The following is a 24,352-nucleotide window of genomic DNA, read 5'->3' as shown; positions in this document are numbered from 1 at the left end:
CAGCAGCTAGCTCCAGGGCAGCTGTCCCATTTCTGGCATTTTCACCGCTCGGCATTCCAGCTGTCTGATGTCATGGCTCTGAAAACCTCCATGTATTCCTCCGCCATGGCGGCACTATACTGCATTTTGATGCTTATGCCCCGAAAGAAGTACTGTAAACCAAACATTTTGTACGCAGTAATTGAAAAGAGAGAGTGCATTCCAATTTAATTTGGTGATTTTTCAATTGCTGAAGCTCAGTTATTGGAGCTATAGAGCCGCGGATGTAGACGGAATACGCTTGTTGCTCTTCCAATCCCAGGAAGCGAAACACGCTCGGAACTTGTGTGAAGTGTCGGACCAAGAGGCATGGGGCGCTACATTAGTCTGGATCCACAAACAAACTACAGACCAATGGGCTGTCTCCACTTTTGAAAATATCTCCAAATTGATGGTAATCCATTGACCTTGATGGCGGAAAATCCCCCTGGACCGAATCTTAGTTGGACTACAAAATTGAATCTTGATGGCTAACGGTAACGTTAACGATTTTAACCCAAAAATATTTACCGGCTACGTCAGCTTCCCAAGGGTGTCGTCTATTTGCTGGAACATATGTTAGCACAACTAGCGTTGAAGCTAATTTAGCGCTGGTTGTTTTTAACGGTTAAAAGTTAAAGGATTCACTACAGCTTCCACTGAAGGGTTAGCTAGTTAGGCCGGGACATGTCACACATCTAAGGAATAACTTTAAGTTAAGTTACGATAAGTTATTTCATGTATAACGTATATATATATTGTAATAAAATGGATGCATGTTGGAGATGGAGAGCAGCAGGGATTTTTAACGTTAGCTCGCTGCGTACTGTAACAGATCAGGTCAGTGTTTGGATCAGACTATCCGCTGGAGGGGGATTCATCTGACCACAACCGTTGAACATGGCTTGTAATCCGTGTTATAGACAGCGCTAATTACACAGATTAGATAACCTACTAGCAATTGCTGCCAAATCCATAGATTTGCTTTTAATGTGTGTGTTTTTTTCAGAGTGTTTACTTTTAGAAAAGTTGTAATGCTTTGGCATTTAAAACAAAAATGCCACATTTAAGAGGATTAACGTTACTTTAAGTGTTTGTCTGGTCTGGCGTCTGTTTCAGGGGGTCAGACTAAGATTATATTTAAGTATCGTAACATATTCTATAGTGATCAGTAGTCACCCTGTTTTTTTATCACCCCCCCCCTTTTTCCAAGTTTGCAATTTTACGCTTTCGTGTGAATTGTAGTGTTTTTGGAGATGCACTGAGATGTTTCCTGTCTCGTTTCTTTTCTTCAGATCTGTCTGTTGATGATGAACCCAGTGGTCTGTAACGTTCACGCAGTATTTGAAGGGGAACAGCGAGGAGAAGACTTTCCCCGGACTAAGTGAAGACCTCCCTCCTTGAAGAAGTGTGAAACATGCCCTTGCCATTTGGCTTAAAACTCAAAAGGACTCGAAGGTATACTGTTTCAAGCAAGAGCTGTCTTGTCACACGGATCCAGCTGCTCAATGGAGAGTTTGTTGAGTTTACACTTTCGGTGGAGAGCACCGGGCAGGAATGTTTGGAGGCAGTTGCTCAGAGACTCGAGTTGAGAGAGGTATGTATGTATTTCCATGCAATACAAGTGCTGATTGTTCTCTCTTTTGGAGCTTTTCTTAACTCACCACAGAGACGCGGTTATCTTTTGGTCACATTCTTACTAGGAACTGAGAAACGGGACTACAGAAACCAAAATAACCAGTTTTACACTGTCTCATAATAATATATCGTTGCAATTATGTAATATAATCTCTCATAATCTCTGTCCCGTTTATGACATGATTAAGGAATTTGTGAATCGCATACTCTACATTAGTAAATGCATGTATGTAACCAACTCATCATGCAGATTAGCAAACGTACTATGCACGTTTTGAAACGTTCAAGTGTCAGCTCTCGCAGAGCATGGACAATATGGTCGAGAAAAGTAGTTCTGAGTCGGGATCGAATAATGCACCGAGCTTCACGTCCGCATTTGGTCGCCGTGGTGAAAACCACCTGTCGGACAGGAGCTGAAAGAGATGCTGTCATTTCCAGTTGCTCCTCAAAGCAACAGTTAAAGACTGCTGACTATACAGGCGATCTGGCCGGGTCTGAACTTGCACGACATGACATGTTGTTGTGCTGCGTGATGCCTCCACCCTCATTTGTAGTTCTTCTTGTATGCACAGGGTAAACAACGTATTGTTTGTTTCTGATGTCACAGGGGTTGTTTGCAATCTACGTTCAAAGCAACTAGATCCCCTAACTTTTGTCTTATTTCTGTCCACATTATTATAAAATATAAACACCAGAGAAATGTTTATATAATATTTATTCATAGTTGCTAACCAATGCGGTCTGCTGCTGAACAGTCATGTTATGTTCTACTTGTGGTTAGAGTGTGGCTGCACAACACAACGGGTCTCTTTCCGCTAAGTTGTCTTTGATAAACAGCGAACCCGGGGGTTACTTTTCTTCCCAGTGTTCATTGTGAGATGTTCAGACGGTCACAAGACGGAGCAGGAAGCCGCCAACCGCCCATAAATCTAGATGAGTGTGTCGTGGTTGAGTTTTCAGGTCTACATGTGTTTTGAGTGTTATGTAGGAGAACACCTACAGATTTGTGCACAAAACAGGAGATGTGTGACTTCAAGCAGTTCCATAATCTTGTTCTAAAGTTGGATATGTCCCATGTGTAAACGTGCATTCCTTCTCGTTTACTACATATTGTAAAACCTAAATTGTTGTGCAAGATATTCTAGTCGTCTTAAAATGTCCTCGCTCGCTCGCGGTGCTTGTTCGGGTGTAACGTTTGTGCTTCTGTTCTCTGCTTGTTAGATAACCTACTTCAGCCTGTGGTACTTCAACAAGCAGAACCAGCAGAGATGGATAGACTTGGAGAAGCCGCTGAAGAAGCAGCTGGACAAGTACGGGCTGGAGCCCAGCGTTTACTTTGGAGTCGTGTTTTACATACCCGGCATCAACCAACTGCAACAGGAGATCACAAGGTGAGGTTCCATCAGTGACAGTGTCTTGTCTAAGCCTAGTTTTTTGTGTCTTTAAATATGTCCCTACGTTATTTTAATAGTGCCGCACTTGAGAAGGTTTGCTCTGTAATGACCTTTTTCAGCCATTTCTGCAAACCTGAATGAAGTCACCATAATTGGTTGTTGGCTGCTTGTGTATCCGCCACTCATAAGTAACCCCGTCTTTCTCCACAGGTATCAGTATTACCTACAGCTGAAGAAGGATGTTCTGGAGGGAAGGATCTCGTGCTCACTGGAACAAGCTATTCGTTTAGCTAGCCTGGCAGTTCAAGGTAATATGAATGTATAATACGAGCTGTGCAAAGTGTTTCTTGGCAATAATAAACTCCAATACGCCTATTGATTCTCAAACCGTTACCTTTCAATCTCCACCAGTGCAACAGCATTTCTTTTCTTGCATCCAAACTCTGTTAATTCTCAAAAACACAGCTACAAACACAGCTGTCTCAAACCTTTGTTCAATCACTGATCCAAAGGTTTCTAAGAACAATTTCATGATTCTTGTAATATGCAGCTCTTAACAAAGCACCATTAAATGTAAACTAGCCTGTTAAATTAGTCACGGGTGTGTTTGTGTGTGTTTGTGAACTCCCCTTGCATGAGCTGCAGCCCTGACACGTCCTCCAACTTTTGCCTAGTGAGAAGAATCTCAAACACTGCTGGCAAAGTTATATCAGGCGCTGCAACCTACTGGCCTGGGTGTTAGCATAGCATAGCATAGCAGAGCTGCTGAGATCACTTACTGCTGCAGCCGTGTTCAAAGCACTGACCAGCATGCAATGTGTGCATTTGAAGAAAAGCCCGAATAAACTCCGTGCAGGTTCCCTTAAAGATTTAGTCCCTGCTTAAGTTGTCATGCAGACTTGTGATTGTGCTGTCGGGTGGTGCCTGGGATACCCGACATAGTTCTGAATGTTACCAGCAGGCCGGTAACTGTTTTGGCCCTCTACGTTGTCAGACGCTGAAGCAATTCCCTTTCCTAACAAACGGGGCCCCTCCTCTCCTAAAATTAGTCCATCTTGTCATCGTGCACCGCAGCTTTCCAAAAGGCATTGCACCATTCTGCAACTCTTACACGTCTGTTTAGCCTTGTGCTAAATGCAGAAATGGACGTGTAATGGAGTTTATTCAGAGAGCAGTGTCATTGCTGTATTAACTCATTTAGTGTGTCCTTTTTTTTTTTTTTTTTCTCCACAGCTGACTTTGGAGACTTCAACCGATATGATTCCCAAGAGTTCCTCCAGAAGTTTGCACTCTTCCCTATTGTAAGCGTTTTCATTTCGTGTGGTCAACATGTCAAATGAAAGACGTTGCTGTCCTTTCCTCGTTTGTGTTTTTAACACCAGCGTGGTATCGATTCCCGACTCTTGTCTTTGCAGGACTGGATCCAGGATGAGCGAGTGCTGGAGGAGGCCACTCAGAAAGTGGCCCTTCATTATCAGTCCTTCAGGTGAGCAGGTGTCCTCGACGTCCGTCCTCAGCATTCGTCTGCCTGTTCTCTGTGTGTGGATCAACAGACAAATAGCTTTTGCATACTGCACAGACAAACACAATCTACCTTTTTAATTACCTGTCATCATCTGGATTCACGTAGAATCTCTCTGAGGCCACGTATAAGCCATCTCTTGTGATTTACACTTGCACCAGACCCTTTTTTTAGCCACTCTGTCCTCAACATTTAGTCCAAAAGATAGCTGTTTCTCATCACTCCATCTGTCCCATTTCATTTACAACTTGTAACCACTATAACAAATTGGTGATGCATTGCTGTGCTTTGTTAGTGTTCCTGTCTTGTTTATATGTCGGCTCAGTAGGTTTTGACGGTTGTTTCGTCATGTTTTTGTTGCCATTTTTGTCTCCTTTTTTTTTTAGGGGTTTATCAGCCCCAGAGGCAGAGATGTTGTACATGCAGGAGGTGGAGAAAATGGAAGGCTATGGCCAGGAAAGCTATCAAGCCAAGGTAAGTTTACAAGGTCTCGCCCAAACGTCGAAGAAGTATCACGTGGGCTTACTAGAATCTGAATCCGTAAGTCTGTATTCTTTCACCCAAAAGCCTGTTCTGAAACTCCTCTCCGTTAATCTCAACAGGACAGTACAGGTGCAGATGTTTCCATGGGATCCTGCCTCGATGGCATCTTTGTCAAGCATAAAAATGGCAGGCCGCTTTCATTTAGGTACGTCTGGAAGCAAATTGGAGAAGAAGTGTGCATTCTTGACCTTTTTGTTGAATTGCTCTCAATCTGCATACTATAATGAGTTCTAGATATCTTTTTGATCGACTCCTACGTGTGTTTTTTATTATTCATTGTTAAAGCAGTGCCACAGTCTCTTTAAAAAATAAAAAAAATGCTGCACGGTTTTGTGGCCGCCATGACATCATGTGTTTTTCCTCTCTTCTCTCTGCCCCCGCACTGTAATTGGCTGTGTAGGTGGAATGAAATTAACAACATGAGTCACAACAGGTCCTTCTTTGTCCTGGAACTAGCCAACAGAGAGGAGAGTGTCCAGTTCCAGACCGTAAGTCTCTGCCACCAATGCACCTCTGTCTCTCCACCCGTCCCCTTTTGAAAATTTCAGTTTGTTATTGGATTTAGCAAAAAATGTGGGTGTGGCTGTAACTGGTAGTTGTTTGGCTATGTTACGTATGTCACATACCATTAGCCGAAACTCAACGTAGAGGTATTTGAGGGCACACACAGGGATTGGCTTTGCTTCGAGATTACTAAGCAAACACCACCTCTGTTCTAATTGTCTCACCATCTCATGAGTTTTCTTCTCCTTTTTTTTTTTTTTGTGTAGGAAGACATGGAAACCTCCAAATATGTGTGCCGGATGTGTCTGGCCAGACTCAAGTTTTATAAGATTAACAAGAGTAGCCTGTAAGTGTTTTTATTTTTTTACATGTCTAGTCTAGATCCTGTCTCTTTGTTCCTCCTCGTCTCGTACATGTGTCTCCTCTTTGGTGTAGCCTCACTCCTCTCCTCCTCTCTCTTCAGAGAGGAGTGTGACCCCCTGCCTTCTGAGGGCTCCCAGAAGTCCCTTCTCACTCTATCCTTTCCTCGCTTTCCAATGCTCTCTCGTCCCTCTCTGCCTTCTAATAAGGGGTGAGCAACACTAGTATCAGCCACCGCCTACAGTGTGGCTATCAAGCAGGTGCCAACACCCACCCGTCCCTCATTGCATAGCAAACATGCTCTCTACTGTATGTATGAAATGGGCCCTGGGTGGTGAAGCATGTAGTGACTTTTCATCCAAGTAAAAGAAAGCTAATATTTGATTTACTAGTTATTGTTGTGTGTGATTGGGCCAGAGAAAGAATAGCCGGGGATCATAATCAATGAGATTAAAGCAGTAAAATCCACAGGGATCTTTATTCTCAGCACTATTTGCACCATAAAGATGAGAAAACCTCTATTTTTACAGTATCTGTTATAGTAATTCATTACTCTAGCTTTCATCAGATATTTCCAGATCTATGTCTCAGTTTTCTCTCTATTTTTTTTAAGAAGTTTACTGCGTTTTGTTAAATGCAAGTCAATCAAAATGTGAAACACATTGCACAACCCTTCTCCATTACACCATGCTTGCTGGAGTCCTCAAGGATAAATGTTGCATATTGTACTGGAGAAGAGTTGAGCAATGTGTTTTTTAGTTTGATGGATTTGTCCTGGTATGCACTTTGCTGTGTTGTCAAAGTTTAAATGTCAAAAGGACGAAGTAAGTTCTTGAGAGAAGCTTTGTAAGTAGCCGTGCTTTCGGTTTAGGTTCGCCTTTTCTGACCGACATTTGTTTTCCCACCAGCCAAACGCAGCCTGCCGTGGTTAACCCAGTCAGACGGAGGTCCTCTACTAGAATATCTCTGGTAAAGACCTCGCTCACTCACAAACACACAATCACATCTTGTGTGCTTGTATAATTCCCTAGATGATTTTCTGGTTTTGCATTTCAACACACGATGTATATTTAAATCATTATCTATGGGAGCGTACGCACACAGTTCTCTTGGACAGTATTCAGAACGCATGAGCCGTAACTGAATCCCTCTCTTGTTGATTTACAGCCAAAGCCTCAGGCCTACATGATGCCCCCGCCACAAATGCACTACAATGGTCATTTCACAGAGCCTTACACATCATCACAAGGTAACTTAGAGATGGGCTTGCGACTATAGGAACCTGATAATTAGTGCATGGGACGACATTTAAAGTTATTACTGTCCTCCGCTAAATGTTGACCATGAATTGTTAGCAGTTCTAATCCATTGTCGACTTCAGGATGTCTTGTTTATTTGCTCTCCCACAGACAACCTGTACATGAACAGTCAGAACGGTTATTACTACCATTCCCAGACCAGCCTGGACTGCTCTCCTCTGGAATACAACAGCGGAGGGCGTTTACGTAACGGCAGTGTGTACAGCGCCCACAGTACCAGCTCCCTAACCAATCCCCAGCACTACCATCAGCCCTCTCCCATGTCCTCCAACCCCTCTATTACTAGCGACATCACCAGGCCGGACTACGTCCCCTCGCATCGCCACAGCGCTCTTATCCCGCCTTCCTACCGGGCCACGCCTGACTATGAGACAGTGATGCGTCAGAAGACCCGGGGAGCAGGAGGAGGGATGCTTTTGTCTCAAGAGCACCGGCAGAGCCACTCCATGAGGAACCTGAATATCGGAAACTCGTACGCCTACCGCAGGCCAGACCACCTAGTTTACAGCCAGCCAGAGATCAGAGGGGAGCACGGTGGAGCCGCCCAACACCATCACTATCCCTTCCATCTCGGCTCCAGCTTCCACAGCCCTTCTCCATATCCCTACCCTACAGAGAGGAGGCCCGTAGTGGGGGCCGTTAGTGTCCCGGAGCTCACAAACGTCCAGTTACAACAGGCACAGTATCCAGAGTATCCGGCCCCTAACATCATGAGAACGCACGTGTACCGACCACCTCCGCCCTACCCGTACGCCCACCCTCGACCTGCCAACAGCACGCCGGACCTGTCGCGTCACCTGTACGTCAGCAGCAGCAACCCAGACCTGATCATCACGAGGCGAGTGCATCACTCAGTCCAGACATTCCAAGAGGACAGCCTGCCTGTTGCCCACTCGTTACAAGAGGTGTCGGAGCCTCTTTTCAGCGGACCCTCACAGAGACAGCCGTACCACGCTCAGAAGCGGAACTCCATCGAGATTGCCGGATTGGCGCATAGTCTCGAGGGGATGAGGGTCAAAGAGCGCTCCGTGTCTTCTTCAGCAGCCGAAGCTGCCACGCCCCCTCCGGTCCTGCGCGGCGGTCGCTCCCAGGGCTCTCAGCTCAACGTGTTTTTGGAACGTACAAAGACAGAGGACAGGAGTGACGTGCAGTATGGACACAAAAAGTCCCTTTCAGATGCCACCATGCTGGTTCACAGTAGCGGTGAAGAAGAGGAGTTTGAGGAAGATACCGGGCGTCACGTTCCCCTTTCTCAGGACGCAATGGCAGCGGCTGATCCCGACCAACCGCACCAAAGCTTGACGTCTCTCTCTTCTCTGACGCAACGCACTCCCGTAGAGCCGCCTCCCGCATATCCCATAGGCTCCTCTCTTGACCCCTCCATAACCAGTTCCTTGACTTACACGGTTCACCCTCTGATCCAGGAGAGCGAGCCTCTGTACTTGCTGTCAGATTTACGGCAGCCCAGGATTATGCCCTCGGTCTCTGAGGGAGACCTGAGTGGCCAGGCCAAGCAGAAGACTAAGAAAGACTTGAAAAAGAGGCCCGTGTCTGATGTGCCTCCTGGGAAGAAAACAGTAGAAGGGTTGCCCCCTCCGGTGAGTCCTGTTCCCAATTACATTACATCATTAGCATAGTGCAGTAGTTAATAAACATTTAGAAATGGAGGTACTTCTCCATGCTACCTCCTGAGACTTTAGTTGCGCTGTAATACTTTAGAGAACCCTGTTCCAGAAAGAAGAAAAGAACGGCCCCCACTGCACATTATCAGTATTTTCTTTAAAAGTGGGTTGTAGCTATGGTTTATTTCATGTGTGAGCCTCATGTCTGGATCACATGAGTATGCATGTACCTAGTAATGAAAGTGGTTTCATTGCCCGGCTTCGAATGACACATTGAAAGTATGTAGTCAGAAAACCGGAGCGGTGACATTCCCTCGGTAAACACCCAGCGAGGCTGCCGTGTCCCGCCCCTCCTGGAGACTTACTTCCTCACTGCCAAGGCTCATGCACACACTCGCCCTCACTCACTGTTTCTGTGTCTACTCTGTTGTCACACCAGGGTATGAAGAAAGGAGCTCGGTCAGAGGTGAAGAAGATGGGCCCTCTGAAGGTGGCACATCTCAACGGACTGTCGGTTTCCAGGCAGCCAATGAGCGAAGCGGTCAAGGATGAGCCCGAGAGAGCCTCCAATGACGAGAGGGTAGGGCACTTACGAGTCTTTGACAGTTTCTATGTTTAGTTTCGGTCAACGGAAACTTTTGAGATATGTGAGATTTGTTACGTGTTGCTTGTGTATTGGGAATGAAAGTCTCAGTCGACGATCTGGTTGCAGACGTTAACGTGCAGCTGAACTGGTCAGCCTTGTTAATCTTGATGTTAGCTGCTTTGGCAATGACGATAAATTCCAGACACATAAATAGCTTTTTTTTTTTTTTTTTTTTTTTTTTTTTTTTTAAGGAGCAGATCAATTAATCAAACAGATTGAATAAAATATTTGGTGTATCCTGCTGCAACAGCATTCACCACTAAAGACTAGGTCCTCTCTTCTGCAGTGATAGAAAGTACAACTTCTGTATGTATATCTGTGCTGCAAGTGTTTGTTAATGATGAAAATATCAGGGAATGCTACTGTACATCACGTCATTTTATGTATATATAAATAGATTAAATAGATTTAACTAGTTAACTTGTTCATGCGTTAGGACTACACTATCCGTGGTAGTGAGGTGTTTCCTTGTTTGTGTGTTTGTCAGTGTAAAATTCTAGAGCATCATATGGAGAGGGGAGAGCTGTTGAAAGAGTACGAGAGCATCCCAAAGCGTCGTCCCGCAGGAGGGTGCACCATCGCCCAGCTGCCAGAGAGCGGCGATAAAAACCGCTTCCAGGACGTCCTGCCTTATGATGACACCCGAGTGGAGCTGGTTCCCACTAAAGAGAACAACACGGGATACATTAATGCATCACACGTTAGAGTAAGTTGTGCAGAGATGTATCATAATCCTTAACTCTTGGCAAATTACCTTGATGACAGTGCTCATGACTTTGGCATTTGCTGAAAATGCAGTGTTTCCTTTCCTTTGGTTATTTCTGTGAATTTAGGGTTGGGCAATAATGACAAAATCCAATGTGCACCACAAAGCGAAAAACCACGTTGCAGCTTCCCAAAATACACTAATGGAAAACTCTTTAATACTCCTGTTGTAGAAGGCATGCTACTCATAAGGGTGGGGTGGGTCAATAACGGCTGCTTAGTCACATTCACTCCTTCACCATCAAGTCTGAGACAATAGAAGTACTCTGCTGCCACTCTTTCTGCAATACTGAATAGCTAAAAGAAGAATCTCCTCGTCTCATTAGATAACAGTAGGTGGACAGGAGTGGAGCTACATTGCCTCGCAGGGTCCCCTGTCGAACACGTGTCAAGACTTCTGGCAGATGGTGTGGGAACAGGGTGTCTCCATCATCGCGATGGTCACCGCTGAAGAGGTGCGTTGATTTTTTTCCTATTTACAGCTCCACATATTTCATTCCTCGTCATTACCTGGGTTTACGTCTTTTGTACGTCATCCTTCAGGAGAGCGGCCGAGAAAAGAGCTTCCGGTATTGGCCCAGACTCGGCTCGCGACACAACACGGTGACGTACGGCCGCTTCAAGATCACAACGCGGTTCCGCACGGAGTCCGGCTGCTACGCCACCACGGGGCTGAAGATCAAACACCTCCTGACGGGCCAGGAGAGAACGGTCTGGCACCTGCAGTACATAGACTGGCCGGACCACGGGTGCCCTGAGGACTTGAAAGGCTTCCTGAGTAAGTGGGATCTGTTTTTAAGGTCATCAGATATCAACCTGGAAGACTGAAAATAGGACTTTTTTGAAGGAAATTAAGATGACTAAGGAAGATGAACCCTTGAGATTGAAAAGAACATTTAAATGTTCCAAAGCTCGTTGGCAACACTGCTGTATTAAATTATCGTGAGTGTTCTTGTCTTTTTTTCCAGCCTACCTGGAGGAGATCCAGTCTGTGAGGAGACACACAAACAGCATCAGTGACCCAAAGAACACCAACCTACCGGTGCTGGTCCACTGCAGCGCTGGAGTGGGACGGACTGGTGTGGTCATCCTGTCTGAGATCATGATAGCCTGTCTGGAGCACAATGAGGTAACTTCCTCACTTCAAATAACACCTGTGCACTACAGCTTTTTTTTTTTTAGGACCTCATGTGGTGTGTTTTTTCTTTGCCATCTGTGTGTATTAAGATGAAACACTGCTGCCTCTCTCTCATACTAAAAGTCTGGTCTGGTTTTCAGGTGCTAGATGTCCCCAAATACCTGTTAAACCTACGTCGTCAGAGGATGATAATGGTTCAGACCTTGTCTCAGTACACCTTCATCTACAAAGTCATCATCCAGTACCTCCGCAACTCCAGGCTCATATGAGCACAAGTGTCTGTCCGTGGTCACAGGTGACGGGGTGGAGTTGGAGCCCGATTTATACCAAACTGCACTGCGATGATGCAGCCGTACGATTCTATTCACTGCAGCAGTCAGTGTTTTGGTGGACCCCGTAAAGGGGCAAGTATTAAACCAGGCGAGGCTGAAGGATGTGTGGAAGTACAAGAAAGAAGCATGACCTGCCGCTAAACAGTATTATATATCTTATTTTTACATACATTATTGCTTAATAAAGCCCAGCACTTTTACAGTACTTTGCTGTACATAATGAACCAATGATGCTGCATTTGAAGAGAATCGTTATTCTAGATGTGTATCAAAAACAGTTTCATTTGACAAAGGTCGCTTTTTTTTTTTTTTTTTTTTAATAAGTATGTTTTTGATTGCTGTTTGGTCACTATAGGTTCTGATAATGAAGGACGTTTCTGCAGTAGTGAAGACAGAGTGGATAAAGGCTTCAGATGGGTTTTAACTTCATCATGTGGTGGTACAGGCAGGGGTTTGTCCCTGCAGTGAACTTAATAACAATATATAGATTTACATTCAACAGAATGATGCTAATGTACACCATACACGAGCAATCTTCATGTTCATGAAGCCCTGGAACCCACCGAACATTATCTACAACAGATGTGTTCTCTGTCCAGAAAGACGGTGGGAGACGATGGATTGGTCTTTGTTAAACACTGGATTGATGCGAAGTAGAAAAACATTGCACAGGTTCCAGAAATATAGAGTTGACGAACGAAGAAAAAGAACGACGGCGGTTTTTGTGTAAAACTGGAATTTTTATACTCTATTTTTCATCCCTTTTTTTATCACGAGAACAGAGTGCTGTAAGTGAACAAAATCAATATATTTTGTCAAGACAAAGTGCCGATATATCTACCCTGTACATCTGCATAGTATGAAGGAGATGTGTCCTTTAATGCTTGTTTGATTGCAGTGAAGTGTTTATTATTGCCAATTGATACATTTAAGAAACATCCGTGCAAGAAGTACAAGTATTGCGAACAAAAATGATCATTCTTGAATTAGTCTTAGATCCCTTAAGTTTTTGACAGTTGGGCCTTTGTGTCATTAAGTACATAAAAACAAGGACGTGAGGCCGTTTGACACTATTGAGGTGTAATGAACAGTGCTGTGCAGCGTGTTGGCTTTGGTGCAGACACTTCCTGCTGACTCTTATCGAACACTTTCCTTTCCCGCTGCAGCTAAAGGGAATATTTTCAGAGCCCCAGTTGTGAAGTTGACCCGTAACGGAACGAGGCTTGCAGGCACGGCAAAGTTTACATGAAGTCAAATACATATTTTAACAATGTCAATTTGAAATAATTTGCCTGTATTATCAATTAAAAGGCAGCAACTTAATTTATAATGTGGCCAAAGTGAAGCGGTTGTTGATCCCTCAGTGTCCCGATGTGTGCGTTGGTGTCACATGCGTGGGCAGTGATCTGACTTAACTGGAAATGCGTCTCCACTGATGAGATGCGTTTGGACTGGATCTTAAGGTCCGCCTCGTATGAATTTGCTTCAGGTTTTGTGTTTTAACATACTGATTGAGTCTTAGTGTGGAGACGTAGAGTGATTTTTGTGGCCACGGTGTAACAGTTTTGTCCATGTACAGGTATGTTCATAATGTACACAATGTAAAAATCTTTTATGAATATTGGATAATGTACAAACGATGTATAAACTTGTATCTATTGAACACAAAATGATATGCCATGGGGAAGAAAGAGTGTAGAACATCTTTTCAGCAAATAAATATTTGGAAATATCATTTTGTTTCTGTTCCGTTAAAGATAACTTACTGTTTACATCAATCTATCGTGCCACCTTGTGGTAGGAAGTAGCCAGTGGTTCTCAATGGCTGCTTGCAGTATCTGTTACATCAACATGAGAAGGTGTTCATTTCATTGGAAGAGATCTTTATTACATTTATTCAGAGGTGAAAAGGGATCACGGCTGGTACAGAATCTTCAAGGAAATGAGGTGAAAGATTATATTTTTTTAGTCTGAAATGTAAAATACAGATTTGAAACTTCTTGGGGTCCTCAGCTCCAGGGTTTCACACTGACGACTCTTTAGTCTTTTCTACGTTCGCCTTTAACTTCAACTTAAAAAGGCAAAAATGTTCATGGTAAACTTGTTTTATGCTGAAAAGAAATGTAGTGTTTTTGTTCCCTCGACTTCAGTGAAAAAAACAAACCGTCTCAAATCCATACTGCAAACTAATTGTACAAAGTATTCACTCATCTACCAGTTAGCATTTGTTCCCCAACATTTGAAAGAATTTTAGTTTTCCAGTTGTGAGCAGCTCCTCCATTGTGGTAGAGTCTCAACATACTCAAAAGTCAAGGTTTCTTTTGTTCCCATACTGAGTTTTAAGTACCGACATGTAGTCACTTTTACAGAGTGAACAGAATCAGTATGTAGTATGGATTATAGGCAGTAGTATGATTATAGACAGTCTTATGGTGATGTTGTACAAAAAAGTACTTTTAATGAGTGGTATTTCTTTTGACTTAACACTGATGAGAAAATGAAAAAAGCAAAATAAAACACTGATAATAAAAAATAAGCGCATTATAAATAATCTAAAATCAAGATGTTTTACTGTCAGTACATTAAAAAGTAATTCAGTTAATGTTCATTACACTTTGATGACTTAAAAAAACACGATCAATCAGTAGAAATTAATACTGGTACCTCCCTCTCTTTCCACCATGTCCTCCATGGTTCCATCCACCTCCTCCTCCTCCTCCTCCTCCTCCTCTTCCTCCTCCTCTTGCACTACCACCTCCCCATCCACCACCACCACCTCCCCATCCACCACCACCACCTCTTCCACTACCTCCTCCTCCCCAGCCACCCCCTCTTCCTCCATCTTGTCTTTTTTTCCAGGGTGGCATCTCAGGAGGCGGGGCTTGTATCTCTGAGGGACGTCCTCCTCTGTCTGGGACTCTCCCCATCAGGATCTGTGGATAAGAGAGAAGACGAGAGATGATGTTTCGTCAAAAATAAAAGCACCAGACTTCAGCCATTCATTTGGAAAGAGGGAAAGGTTATTCTATACCTTGTTGACAGCACAAGCCGTCTTCTCCCTGCTGGAGCCGCTGCTGGTCTTCACCACGTTGCAGATGTCTTCTCTGGCCGCCAGCAGCTCAGCCATACCCACTGTGGACTGTGGCCTCAGAGAGTGCCTCCTTGGCTGATAGGCCTTGGCCATGCTGTCCACCTTTACCTGACAAACCACAAGATAAGATCAGCTTCTTCTCACATAATTGTCATCAGTTTAGACTCCCCTGTGATGGAGAAGGAGTGCAAAACAACAGTGTGATTGTTATATAAACGTGCCTTGGCTCTGTCTGACCACCCGAATGACTGAACTGTGACATCCAGCCGTTTGATCAGCATCCTGCGCCGACACTCGTACTCTGAAGACAGAGCTGTGTTTATGTTGTGCAACTTCTCCTGCAGAGATAAAAAAAGAAGAAGAGACAAATGAGTTCAATTAAAAAGGCACTTCATATGACGTGGTTTGTTTAGACGCTCATCTACTTACCCATTGTTCACTGCATAGAGATTTCTTTAGCACTGGGTTTCCAATGGAGCTATTTGGAAGATCTTTAAGTACTTCTTCCACCTACAATCACACACAATGCATTTAATGCATTACCGCAATACAAAAAGGAAAAACAATGCAGCGATCTAAAATAGCACAGTACAACAGGTGCGAATCAATGCGTGCCTCCAAGACAAATGCATTTGACATTTAATTGAGCCTTTGCTTAAGTAGGGACAGAATCAAAAGGAAGGTCCCTCATAGAGTCACAGTTGCTGCCCCCAAAAACACATCCCTTTCAATGTTGGTGGCCCAGATATAAATGTACTTAAACAGCATTAAATAGTCCCACCTTGTGTTGGACTTGAGATAAAACTCCAGCTGCGTCCTGTCCTCTGGGCTCTGGTAGGTCCAGGGTTTCACAGATTGCCAGGAGTTCCTGATGCACCGGACTCTCTTCTTGTTGTTTATGAGCGAGTCCTCTGCTCATCACGATCTGCGCTGCCTGGAGCTCAGAGGTCAGGAACACTTCACGAGAAACAAAACATCATATCCTTAAATAACTCACTGACCACACAGAGAGCTTGTAGCGCAATGCTTGAAATAAGGAGCATGATTCGATTACATACAGACACACTTGAGATGATCTTTTGCATTTCGTACAATGCCCTTAAGGATCCCTGACACGACTTCTCCATAAGGACAGTGCAACTCTTTCAGCAGACCACTCATCTCCACCTGAAGGCTGTCCATGTCGTCTGGAGATGGGGAAACAGGGTTCATGAGGGAGGAACAAAAACGCTTTGATCGTCAGAATCAGGTGTGAATGGATGTGGCTCACCTGGACCGGAAGTAATGCTCTCCTCCAGATCACACAGCGGCTTTAGCTTGGATGCCAGCCACCTGCACAGGTCCACATACTCAGGCGACGACAGGCCTCCCTCTGCGGCTCCGAGCAGCACCTTCTCCTCCAGCAGAGGACCGTCATAGCTACGGAAGGTGACAAGGTGGTCAAATAAGCCTCGACACCTACAGGTGTTAAATATACGTATAGCTACTGCACGACTAGCTATTGCGGCCACTCCATATTGTAGAAAGCACGCAGCCTGAGAACATTATTTTGAATGAGAGCTGAAAGCTAAACAAGTAGCGTGCTATGCTAACAGTAAATTAGCTTACCCAAGCTGCTCTAACGAGTCCAAAATGTCGCACTCCATCGCTGAATCCGTGAGGTTTTTGAGTTAGTCTACTGAAAACATGTTACGGATAAAACTATGTCAACATCTACAGATTCTGCCCCTACTCATTTCCGCGCACTCTCACGCCTCCTTACTGTTCCGGTCGCGTATGTGAGCCGGAGTGAAACGTGCGATGTTGAATCTATGGTTCCGCCACAGTACTCGGTAAATACTTCTGTACCACAAAAGAAAACGGCCCTTTAAAAGTCAGATTACAGCTATAAAATGTATTATAAAAGAGCAGGAAGTAACTGTAAAGGATAGCTCTATTCAGTGTTAAATTGACAAAAAATAAATTGGAATTGGACATGTGTATCTTCAAATGTGTGAGATGAATGCTGTCAACGCTGCTGAAATAGGTTGAGAACATTCTCTAAAATCCTCAAGTCTTAAATGCATTGTTTTTGGCGAGATAAAACAAAGCAGAGTTCCTGGAGGTTAAAATGTAAGATTTTTACCAGACATAAGCTGTATTTTATGATCCCATCGCATTTTGAATGTAAAATATGAATATGCAAAGTAACAAGTACAGTTATGTTAAATGTAGTGCAATAAAAAAAATACATGATTGTCCTGTTGATGTCCTGAATGTAGTGGAGTAAAGGCATAAACTCAGGAAATTGAGTTGTTGTAAATGCTTGTTTTAGTTTTCATTCATGTTCCCTGACAGTTAAGAGTTCATTTACACCACATAACACACTATCTCTTGTTCAGTAATATGAGGATAAGAAGTGCTGTTGAAAGATGTGTTACAACCCGGATCAAAGGCTGCAACATGAATAAGAGACCAGACGAGTTAAGTGATAAACACATATTTAAAGAATACATAAACTTAACTAAACAAACATGGAGTCGGTAATCAGTAATATCAGCATGTGTGGATGTGTGAAAATGTCTGAAACAAACTAAACAGCAGCCGTGTCAGCCAAGGAAGAGCTGATATCCCTGTTCAGGAGTCTTCATAGCTGGAACTCCCACCAGGCTCAGGTGTGGCTCATCAGCTGACGAGCAACAACCTGAAAGACAAATTAGAGCCAGCAAACAGGACACAGACCTGAAACTATTAATTATTTTCATTATCAATTCATTTTTTTCCCTGTTTAATCATTACAGAGAAAAAAAAAAGCCTGTCACAATTTCCTAGAGCCCAAGATGTCATTTTCAAACGTCTTATTCTGCCCGACCATCAGTCCAAAACTCTCTAACATATCTAGTATACAACGACATAAAACAGATGATCAGCATATTATCACATTTGAGGAGCTGGAACCAACAAATGTTTGGCATTTTTGACTTAAACCCACACGATAATTGATTATCGGGTATTTTTTTTTACAAATTGTTTCAGCTCCACTTTTGACATTTCTGGTCAAATGTATCCGTCTGGCTTTTACACACATAAAGGGTCTATCTTTGAAATGCAGAAGTAGAATTTACTGGAGATTTTAGTCTGGAGCAGTTGAACTTCTAGTATTTATAAAGCAGGAAGAAGGTTATTCAAATGTGCTCCTACTCACAGAACACTCGAGCATGAGCACTCGGTTTGTCTTCACTATGCAACACTTATATTTGTTCTTTTTACACTAAAGGAATGAAAGAAACAATGAAGCATACACAGCAAAAGATTAAAACTCACCATTTTATTATGATAATGTTATTTGATATGTCAAATTACAAGTGTATGATGTAACATAAAAACAGTTACAAACATATGTATGCATATTTACATTATATATTTATGAAAAGTAACGAGCTACATCTGTATAAAGAAAATACAACTATGACATGAGTTATTGGGACTATAAATCATATACTTGGTATTCTCGAACCATGAGAAGAAATACCTAGACGTGTAGGAACCAATAGAACCAGGACGAGAGATGTTAAATTATAAAAAATGGAAACTAGGATGGACGTGAGGCACTTTTTTGAGGTTGTCAGGATGTGAAAGCCGATGGCACGAAGAAACTTCAAGGGGGGAAAAAAAAAAAATAGATGCACAGGAAAGAAATATGCACAGAGAGAGAGAGAGAGAGAGTGAAATAAAGGAAAAAAGAAAGGAAAACAGGCAGTGTTTACAGAATAGTTAAGAGTAGTACCATTTATACTGCAAGTTTCAAAACACAAATGTCTTCCACTATTTAGAACTAATCACATAAATGTTACATCAAGCGCTGTAAGATGAAAAAAAAATAAAAATTACGTATAGTATCAGTGCACCAAAGCATTGGAGAATTGAAACATAACCACTCAACTGCTGTGAAAAGTAACCTTTTAAAACAATACACTGAAGAGAAACATGTTTATATAGCTTTCTTTCTTTTTTAATCGACACAATGTCAATAATGTATACTTGTATGCATTCCCAAAGATATGCACAATTTCCAAGATTGAAAGAGGAGAAAAAGACTAGCAGCAAAGTGGTTAAAACTGAAGTCTTGTATAATGCAGGTCAAAAAATATATATATATATTAAAGCAGACAGACACATGTTGCATATATAATACAGTACATGACAGGAAGTTGCACTGTGCTGGTTAATGCAGAATGAGAAGTGTTATTTCAGCATTCTCTACACTTTGTATAAATGCACGTCCTACATTTTGCTTCTCAGCCAGCAAGTTTTAAATCAGGTTCATCAAACCTTGGTTCAGCTTGCAAAAAAAACAAATTTAAAAAATGCAGGGAAATCCAATTACAATGGGAGAATATGACAACCAACCAAACATTTGGTTACACACCAACCAACCAACCAACCAACCAACCAACCAACCAACCAACCAACCACACACACACACACACACACACACACACACACACACACACACACACACACACACACACACACACACACACACACACACACACACACACACACACACACACACACACACACACACACACACACACACACACACACACACACACACACACACACACACACACACACACACACACACACACACACACACACACACACACACACACACACACACACACACACACACACACACACACAAGTGTCCACTTCATCAAGCAGAGCAATCAAACATTTAAAAACTCACTGTCATGGTTATATGCTGTTGGAGAATTAGGGTTTAACAGTCGTTCATAGCTGATTTTCTCTGTCAACACAATAAAATTAGTGATTGTATCTAGCAGCTTTATATGTACATATGTATATATATATACATACATATATATGTGTGTGCGTGTATATATATAGTACATATACACGTATGTATATATGTGTGTGTATATATATAGTACATATACACGTATGTATATATGTGTGTGTGTGTATATATATATATATAGTACATATACACGTATGTATACGTGTATATATATATATATATACACACGTATGTATACGTGTATGTATATATATATATATATATATATATATATATCAAACTTTTGAAACAAGTGGACTGCCACTACTGTACCGTGTTATACAGGCACTATCCTTCCTTCTACCGTACAGAACTAGAGAGAAACTCTTATTAGAAGCTCAATAGTAGTTTCCATCACAAACGCCCTCTACTTTTCAATGTGAAATAATACTAAAAGGTGACCTATGTACATAATGCTGTCAATTGAAGCTACAGTATATGCTGACAGCAATGATAAATACATCTCTATCTTTAAAATTTCAAAGACAAAAAAAAAAAAAAAAAAAAAAAAAAAGCTGGGATTATTATCAGAACTTAAATATAGTGTTACGTATTTACAGGTCGTTTGGAGTTTGGTACCAGGGGGGGTTTGGGCGGTAAAGTGTCCTGTCCCGCCACTGACTCAGTCTGCAGAGAGGTCAATGTGTTTCCCACTTTAGAAAGTTTGCATAGAAAGTAAAGGGAGCGTTGGTTGGGGTGGAGTTAGGAAAATAAACGTTTCTCCTGAAATCCAGTCTTGTCGTGACCGAGGTGCCACTGCATTATTTTTTTTAATCAGGAGTGACGGGAGGTGAGAGGAGATGCATATCTGTTACGGTGAATCACAATTTCAAACATGCCAATGCCTTCGTTTGGGATCATTTCGTCGGTTATTGCAGCTAGACGTCCAAACTGAACTGGTGTCACTGTTGGGAGTTAGTTGTTGTTCAGACTAGTTTAAAGTCAACAATGGTTTTAGGGAGAAAGACGTTACATTTTAAATTGTTCTACTCGTGTTGGAGGGAATATTCAAACACAACTAGTGTCCCTGTTACCCCAAAAGATCTGAAGAGTAGTTTGACGTTCGGCAATTATGCTTATTTGGTCTCTTGTTGAGAGTTAACTGAGAAGAAGATTGATATCAATCTCATATCTAGCTGATAAATATGGAACTAGAGCCAGCAGCTGCTTAGCTTAGCATAGCTTAGCATAAAGACTGGAAACAGGGAAATAGTCCCACACATGACCCCCCCCCCCCCCCTTAAAACCACAAATTGTCATTTTACTCCACAAATGAGATGTAACATGTTAATCAGTGAACGTTACAGGTGCTGGTAGGCAGAGTAGTTACATTTGGACAGAGCCAGGCTAGCCGCCCTTTCAAGTGTTTATGCTAAGCTAAGTGGCTGCTAGCTTCAGCGTTACAGACGGACACGTCGGTGTAACCGATCTTCCAATCTAACCTTCGGAAAGAAAGCAAATAAGTGAATTCCCAGTTTGATTTGATGCTTCGCGGGGAAACGAGACGCTGTTACAAGTCAAAGCCTTAATCACAGTCAGTGGGGACGTTACATGACACCGGATCAACAGTGCATATGAAGACCTATGCACGCACACACACACACACTCACTCACACACACTCACTCACACACACACACACACATCCACATACATAACACCTGTATGTTCTTTTTTAATAGCTAAGATGCTCAGCATTCCTGAAACAATGTCATTCATTCAGGGCCTGTTAAATAAAGACTCACGGAAGCGGTGGACTTTTGAGAGACAAAGAAATACTACATTTAAACAGGATATGAGGGCAAAATTAAACAAAACATAAAGAAAGAAACGGATTCACGGGACAAACATGGAAATGTGGAGAGGGTGCTGCAACCAAAGCTTGGAGAGCAGTGCTTTCAGGAGGGGTTTCCCCCCCCCAATACCAAATTGAATGATAACATTAGAATAATTTATGTACAGACTCATTTTAAAATCTGAAGGATTCTCGGTAAAAAGAATGACCTAATTTAAGTGCCTCATCATTTAACCCAGGAGCACTGAAACCCCCTTTTTACTCACCGAAACAAAACTTGCTGGTTGAGCAACATTTCAGCTTTTGTTCCACAAATAATTATAAAAATGAGCAGGAAAATAACAAATAAGAAACAAAAAACACCAATTTCACTACAGCAGTAAATAACTGGACTAAAACTGAAATCCACTGGAGTGAATGAAATTGTCATGTATCAGTTTCAATTTAAATGGTTCAAGAGGTTCTAATGCTATTTTCATGACTTGGGGAAAAAAAACTATTTTGGGGAACTCGGCATGGTAACGTCATTACCATCGTTTCCCTTCTAATCGTGGAATCGATCCCTTTAGCTTGGAATGCAATCAAATGGTCCAAATCACCTCGGGAAAAGCAAGGTCATCATTTTGACATCTTAGTGAATGTCAAAAGATATGCCGAGCAGTACCTCCAAAAACAAGCTGTTACCTTTTGATTCTTTTTTTCAGCATTCCATGTAAAGGAAAACAAGGAATTGGCCATTCACCCGCCACAGAAACATCTCTCAAATGTTAAAATGGTTGTTAATTTACCGCAAGAACTTTAGAGGGCTACCTTTACTCGGGGTTGGGGGATACCATTTCTAGTGCACTTTTCTCTGTCTAGTAATTACATTGTCATCAAATGCTTAAGCCGTGACGGAAAGGCCACTGTTACCCAACTGTAAATTCACAAAAAAGCAAGAACATATCCCTTTTAGCATACTCAAACAGCAAGTATTTTTTCTGAACGCAGAATAGTTTTTTCTTTTTTTGTCATTAAGTTGTCGCTCTCTGTACAAAAGACAAATTTCCTTCATAAAGTTACACGTTTCTCGCAGTAGAGTTCTGACATTTGTGGCCTGGCTTTGTCAATGCATGAGTGTGAATGTGAGAGAGAGGTGTGTGTGTGTGTGTGTGTGTATACAGGTGTGTTTAGTAACATCTCCAAGTCTATTAATCTGGATGCTGCCTCCTCTTCATCTCCTCAGATTAAGCTCCTGAACGTAGCTTGATGCTCAGAGCTCCCACAAAGCATATGGTTTGTCCCTCCACTGCTGCTTGTCGGCGACAAACACAAACTGAAATCTCCAAAAGCCCTCAGAGCTGGGGATCAACAACATATCACCCCGTCTGAGAGGGGAATGAAAAAAGGATGCCGGCTTTTAATTTTCCGCTTTTATCCACTTCCTGTGTTAGCTAAGCTTTGAGGGTGTCCCAGAGTCCGTCGTCAGGTCACCCCGCGGCCTTGTGCTTGCCCCCGCAGCAGCGGCAGGCCTCGCCACAGTGGTGGCAGGCGCGCAGAGGCAGGTAGCAGCACATGCAGGGCGCGATGAAGGACAGCGCCACCAGGGCCAGCCAGCGCAGGCAGAACTGCTCGTCGGACGTGTCGCACGAGCAGGGGTCCGAGAAGTCGCCCTCGGAGTCGGACATGCAGTGGTACAGCATGCTCTCGGCGCACAGCATGCAGCTGACTTTGTAGATGCACTGCTTGATCGGGTCGGGGGCGTCTTGGCACTGCCCCCGCCAGTTGTCTTCGTGGTTGAACATCTCCCGACAGTAGATGCAGCGCGAGCGCTCGCCGTCCTCTCGCCGCCGCCGGCCCTTCTTGTGCAGGGGCGAGGGCTGAGTCTTGATGGCCGTGTCCTTGCCCAGACCCAGCCCCATACCTGTTCCAATGCCCATGCCGGGGCCAGAGTGGGAGTCCCCACAGGGGCCGTCGGGGAAGAGGTACTCGCACTTCTTACTGTCCAGTTTGTGGAAGGCGTTGGGGAAGTCCAGGTCCTCGCGGTCGGCCTCCTGTTTCCACATGACAGGGTGGCGGTAGTCCTCATAGCCGCGGATGAGCAGGTCTTTGCGAGGGTTGATGCGAACGATCTCGTCTTCCTCCATGTGAAAACTGACATGACGAGTCGACTTAAAGGAGACCTTGAGAGAAATTGAGAATTAGTTGGATTACTGAAAGACAATTAAATGACCTGTTGTAACTAAATACAATTAAACGCTTCACTCGTTGCATTTTATCTCACGAGCGTGTAATTCAAACTTTTGGAGATTGGATTGGTTGTGTGGAGGAGGGGCGGACCTGTGGAGGCAGGTAGCGGCGGTTGCTGGAAGGGAACTCGTCGAAGGGTTGGGCGCGGACGTAGCAGCCCCTGAACGGCTCGGTGGAGACGATGTTGTTCAGCTGAGAGAAGGACTCTTTCATTGGGGTACAGATCGAGGGAGGCTCATCACACACCTGGAGACCAAAACAAATCGAGTCAGTCAAGAAAAACTCTAATACATGTTACGTTTCCCCTCTGAGGGACACGCATCCAAGAGACTAAAAAAAACATCCGACATGATTCATCAATTAATTAGTTATATGACTTAAGTATTGGTTGATGCCCATAATATCTATGGTTCTCACAGTCCATCGTTGCTCGATCCATTCAGTTCTTGACAACAACCGTTTTGACTTTGGATGTGTAGGCTGTGTGTGTGTGTGTGTGTGTGTGTGTGTGTTCCACTTGTAACCACCAGGGGGCATCCCGTGCCCACGCTTGGCCAAAGGACTGTGCTGTGTGGCGATGACTCAAGGCCCTTCT

General features: G+C 43.3%; 3 protein-coding genes across 8 annotated transcripts in view; 1 reads left to right on the top strand and 2 right to left on the bottom strand.

Annotated features, from left to right (window-relative positions):
- The first annotated feature begins 339 nt into the window (after positions 1–339).
- ptpn21 (protein tyrosine phosphatase non-receptor type 21) lies at positions 340–13,536 on the top strand. 2 transcript variants are annotated; one of them, XM_076107963.1, is made up of 20 exons: positions 340–515; positions 1,314–1,615; positions 2,878–3,047; positions 3,261–3,358; positions 4,284–4,351; positions 4,466–4,536; positions 4,959–5,046; positions 5,175–5,260; positions 5,516–5,603; positions 5,886–5,965; positions 6,083–6,190; positions 6,888–6,948; positions 7,147–7,228; positions 7,389–8,896; positions 9,360–9,500; positions 10,054–10,272; positions 10,658–10,786; positions 10,875–11,109; positions 11,300–11,460; positions 11,610–13,536. In XM_076107963.1, the coding sequence occupies exons 2-20, from the start codon at positions 1,436–1,438 to the stop codon at positions 11,736–11,738; spliced, it is 3,702 nt and encodes a 1,233-aa protein (XP_075964078.1). In that variant the 5' UTR covers positions 340–515; positions 1,314–1,435; the 3' UTR covers positions 11,739–13,536. The 2 variants fall into 2 exon arrangements, with proteins under 2 accessions (XP_075964078.1, XP_075964079.1); XM_076107964.1 differs by lacking the exon at positions 6,083–6,190.
- Positions 13,537–13,663: 127 nt separating this feature from the next.
- fam98b (family with sequence similarity 98 member B) lies at positions 13,664–16,664 on the bottom strand. Its single transcript, XM_076107965.1, has 8 exons — positions 16,501–16,664; positions 16,163–16,311; positions 15,951–16,079; positions 15,674–15,849; positions 15,322–15,402; positions 15,114–15,230; positions 14,833–15,000; positions 13,664–14,734 (listed from the first exon to the last, which is right to left on the bottom strand). The coding sequence occupies exons 1-8, from the start codon at positions 16,536–16,538 to the stop codon at positions 14,453–14,455; spliced, it is 1,140 nt and encodes a 379-aa protein (XP_075964080.1). The 5' UTR covers positions 16,539–16,664; the 3' UTR covers positions 13,664–14,452.
- Positions 16,665–21,488: 4,824 nt separating this feature from the next.
- Positions 21,489–24,352, bottom strand: part of spred1 (sprouty related EVH1 domain containing 1) — a 28,541-nt gene continuing 25,677 nt past the window's right edge. For all 5 annotated transcript variants that reach the window (XM_076108497.1, XM_076108498.1, XM_076108495.1 and 2 more), the window contains 2 exons: positions 23,848–24,003; positions 21,489–23,690 (listed from right to left, as the gene is read on the bottom strand). In XM_076108497.1, the coding sequence (XP_075964612.1) occupies positions 22,998–23,690; positions 23,848–24,003 (849 nt within the window). In that variant the 3' untranslated portion in view covers positions 21,489–22,997. The remainder of the gene's footprint in view (positions 23,691–23,847; positions 24,004–24,352) is intronic.

The sequence above is a fragment of the Anarhichas minor genome, unplaced genomic scaffold, assembly GCF_050575085.1.
Source record: "Anarhichas minor isolate MPS153535 unplaced genomic scaffold, ASM5057508v1 ptg000040l, whole genome shotgun sequence".
Classification (NCBI taxonomy): domain Eukaryota; kingdom Metazoa; phylum Chordata; class Actinopteri; order Perciformes; family Anarhichadidae; genus Anarhichas; species Anarhichas minor.
Note: the sequence above shows the minus strand (reverse complement) of the source record. Positions and strands in the feature narration are given on the sequence as shown.

Excerpts from the sequence above, each read along its gene's own strand:
- ptpn21 (XM_076107963.1), top strand. The coding sequence starts at position 1,436 with ATGCCCTTGCCATTTGGCTTAAAACTCAAAAGGACTCGAAGGTATACT. Across the intron at positions 5,047-5,174 it reads AGGAAAGCTATCAAGCCAAG|GACAGTACAGGTGCAGATGT; the intron begins GTAAGTTTACAA and ends TAATCTCAACAG. Across the intron at positions 11,461-11,609 it reads CCTGTCTGGAGCACAATGAG|GTGCTAGATGTCCCCAAATA; the intron begins GTAACTTCCTCA and ends TCTGGTTTTCAG.
- fam98b (XM_076107965.1), bottom strand. The coding sequence starts at position 16,538 with ATGGAGTGCGACATTTTGGACTCGTTAGAGCAGCTTGG. Across the intron at positions 15,231-15,321 it reads CTCTATGCAGTGAACAATGG|GAGAAGTTGCACAACATAAA; the intron begins GTAAGTAGATGA and ends TTATCTCTGCAG. Across the intron at positions 15,001-15,113 it reads GGTGGTCAGACAGAGCCAAG|GTAAAGGTGGACAGCATGGC; the intron begins GCACGTTTATAT and ends GTGGTTTGTCAG.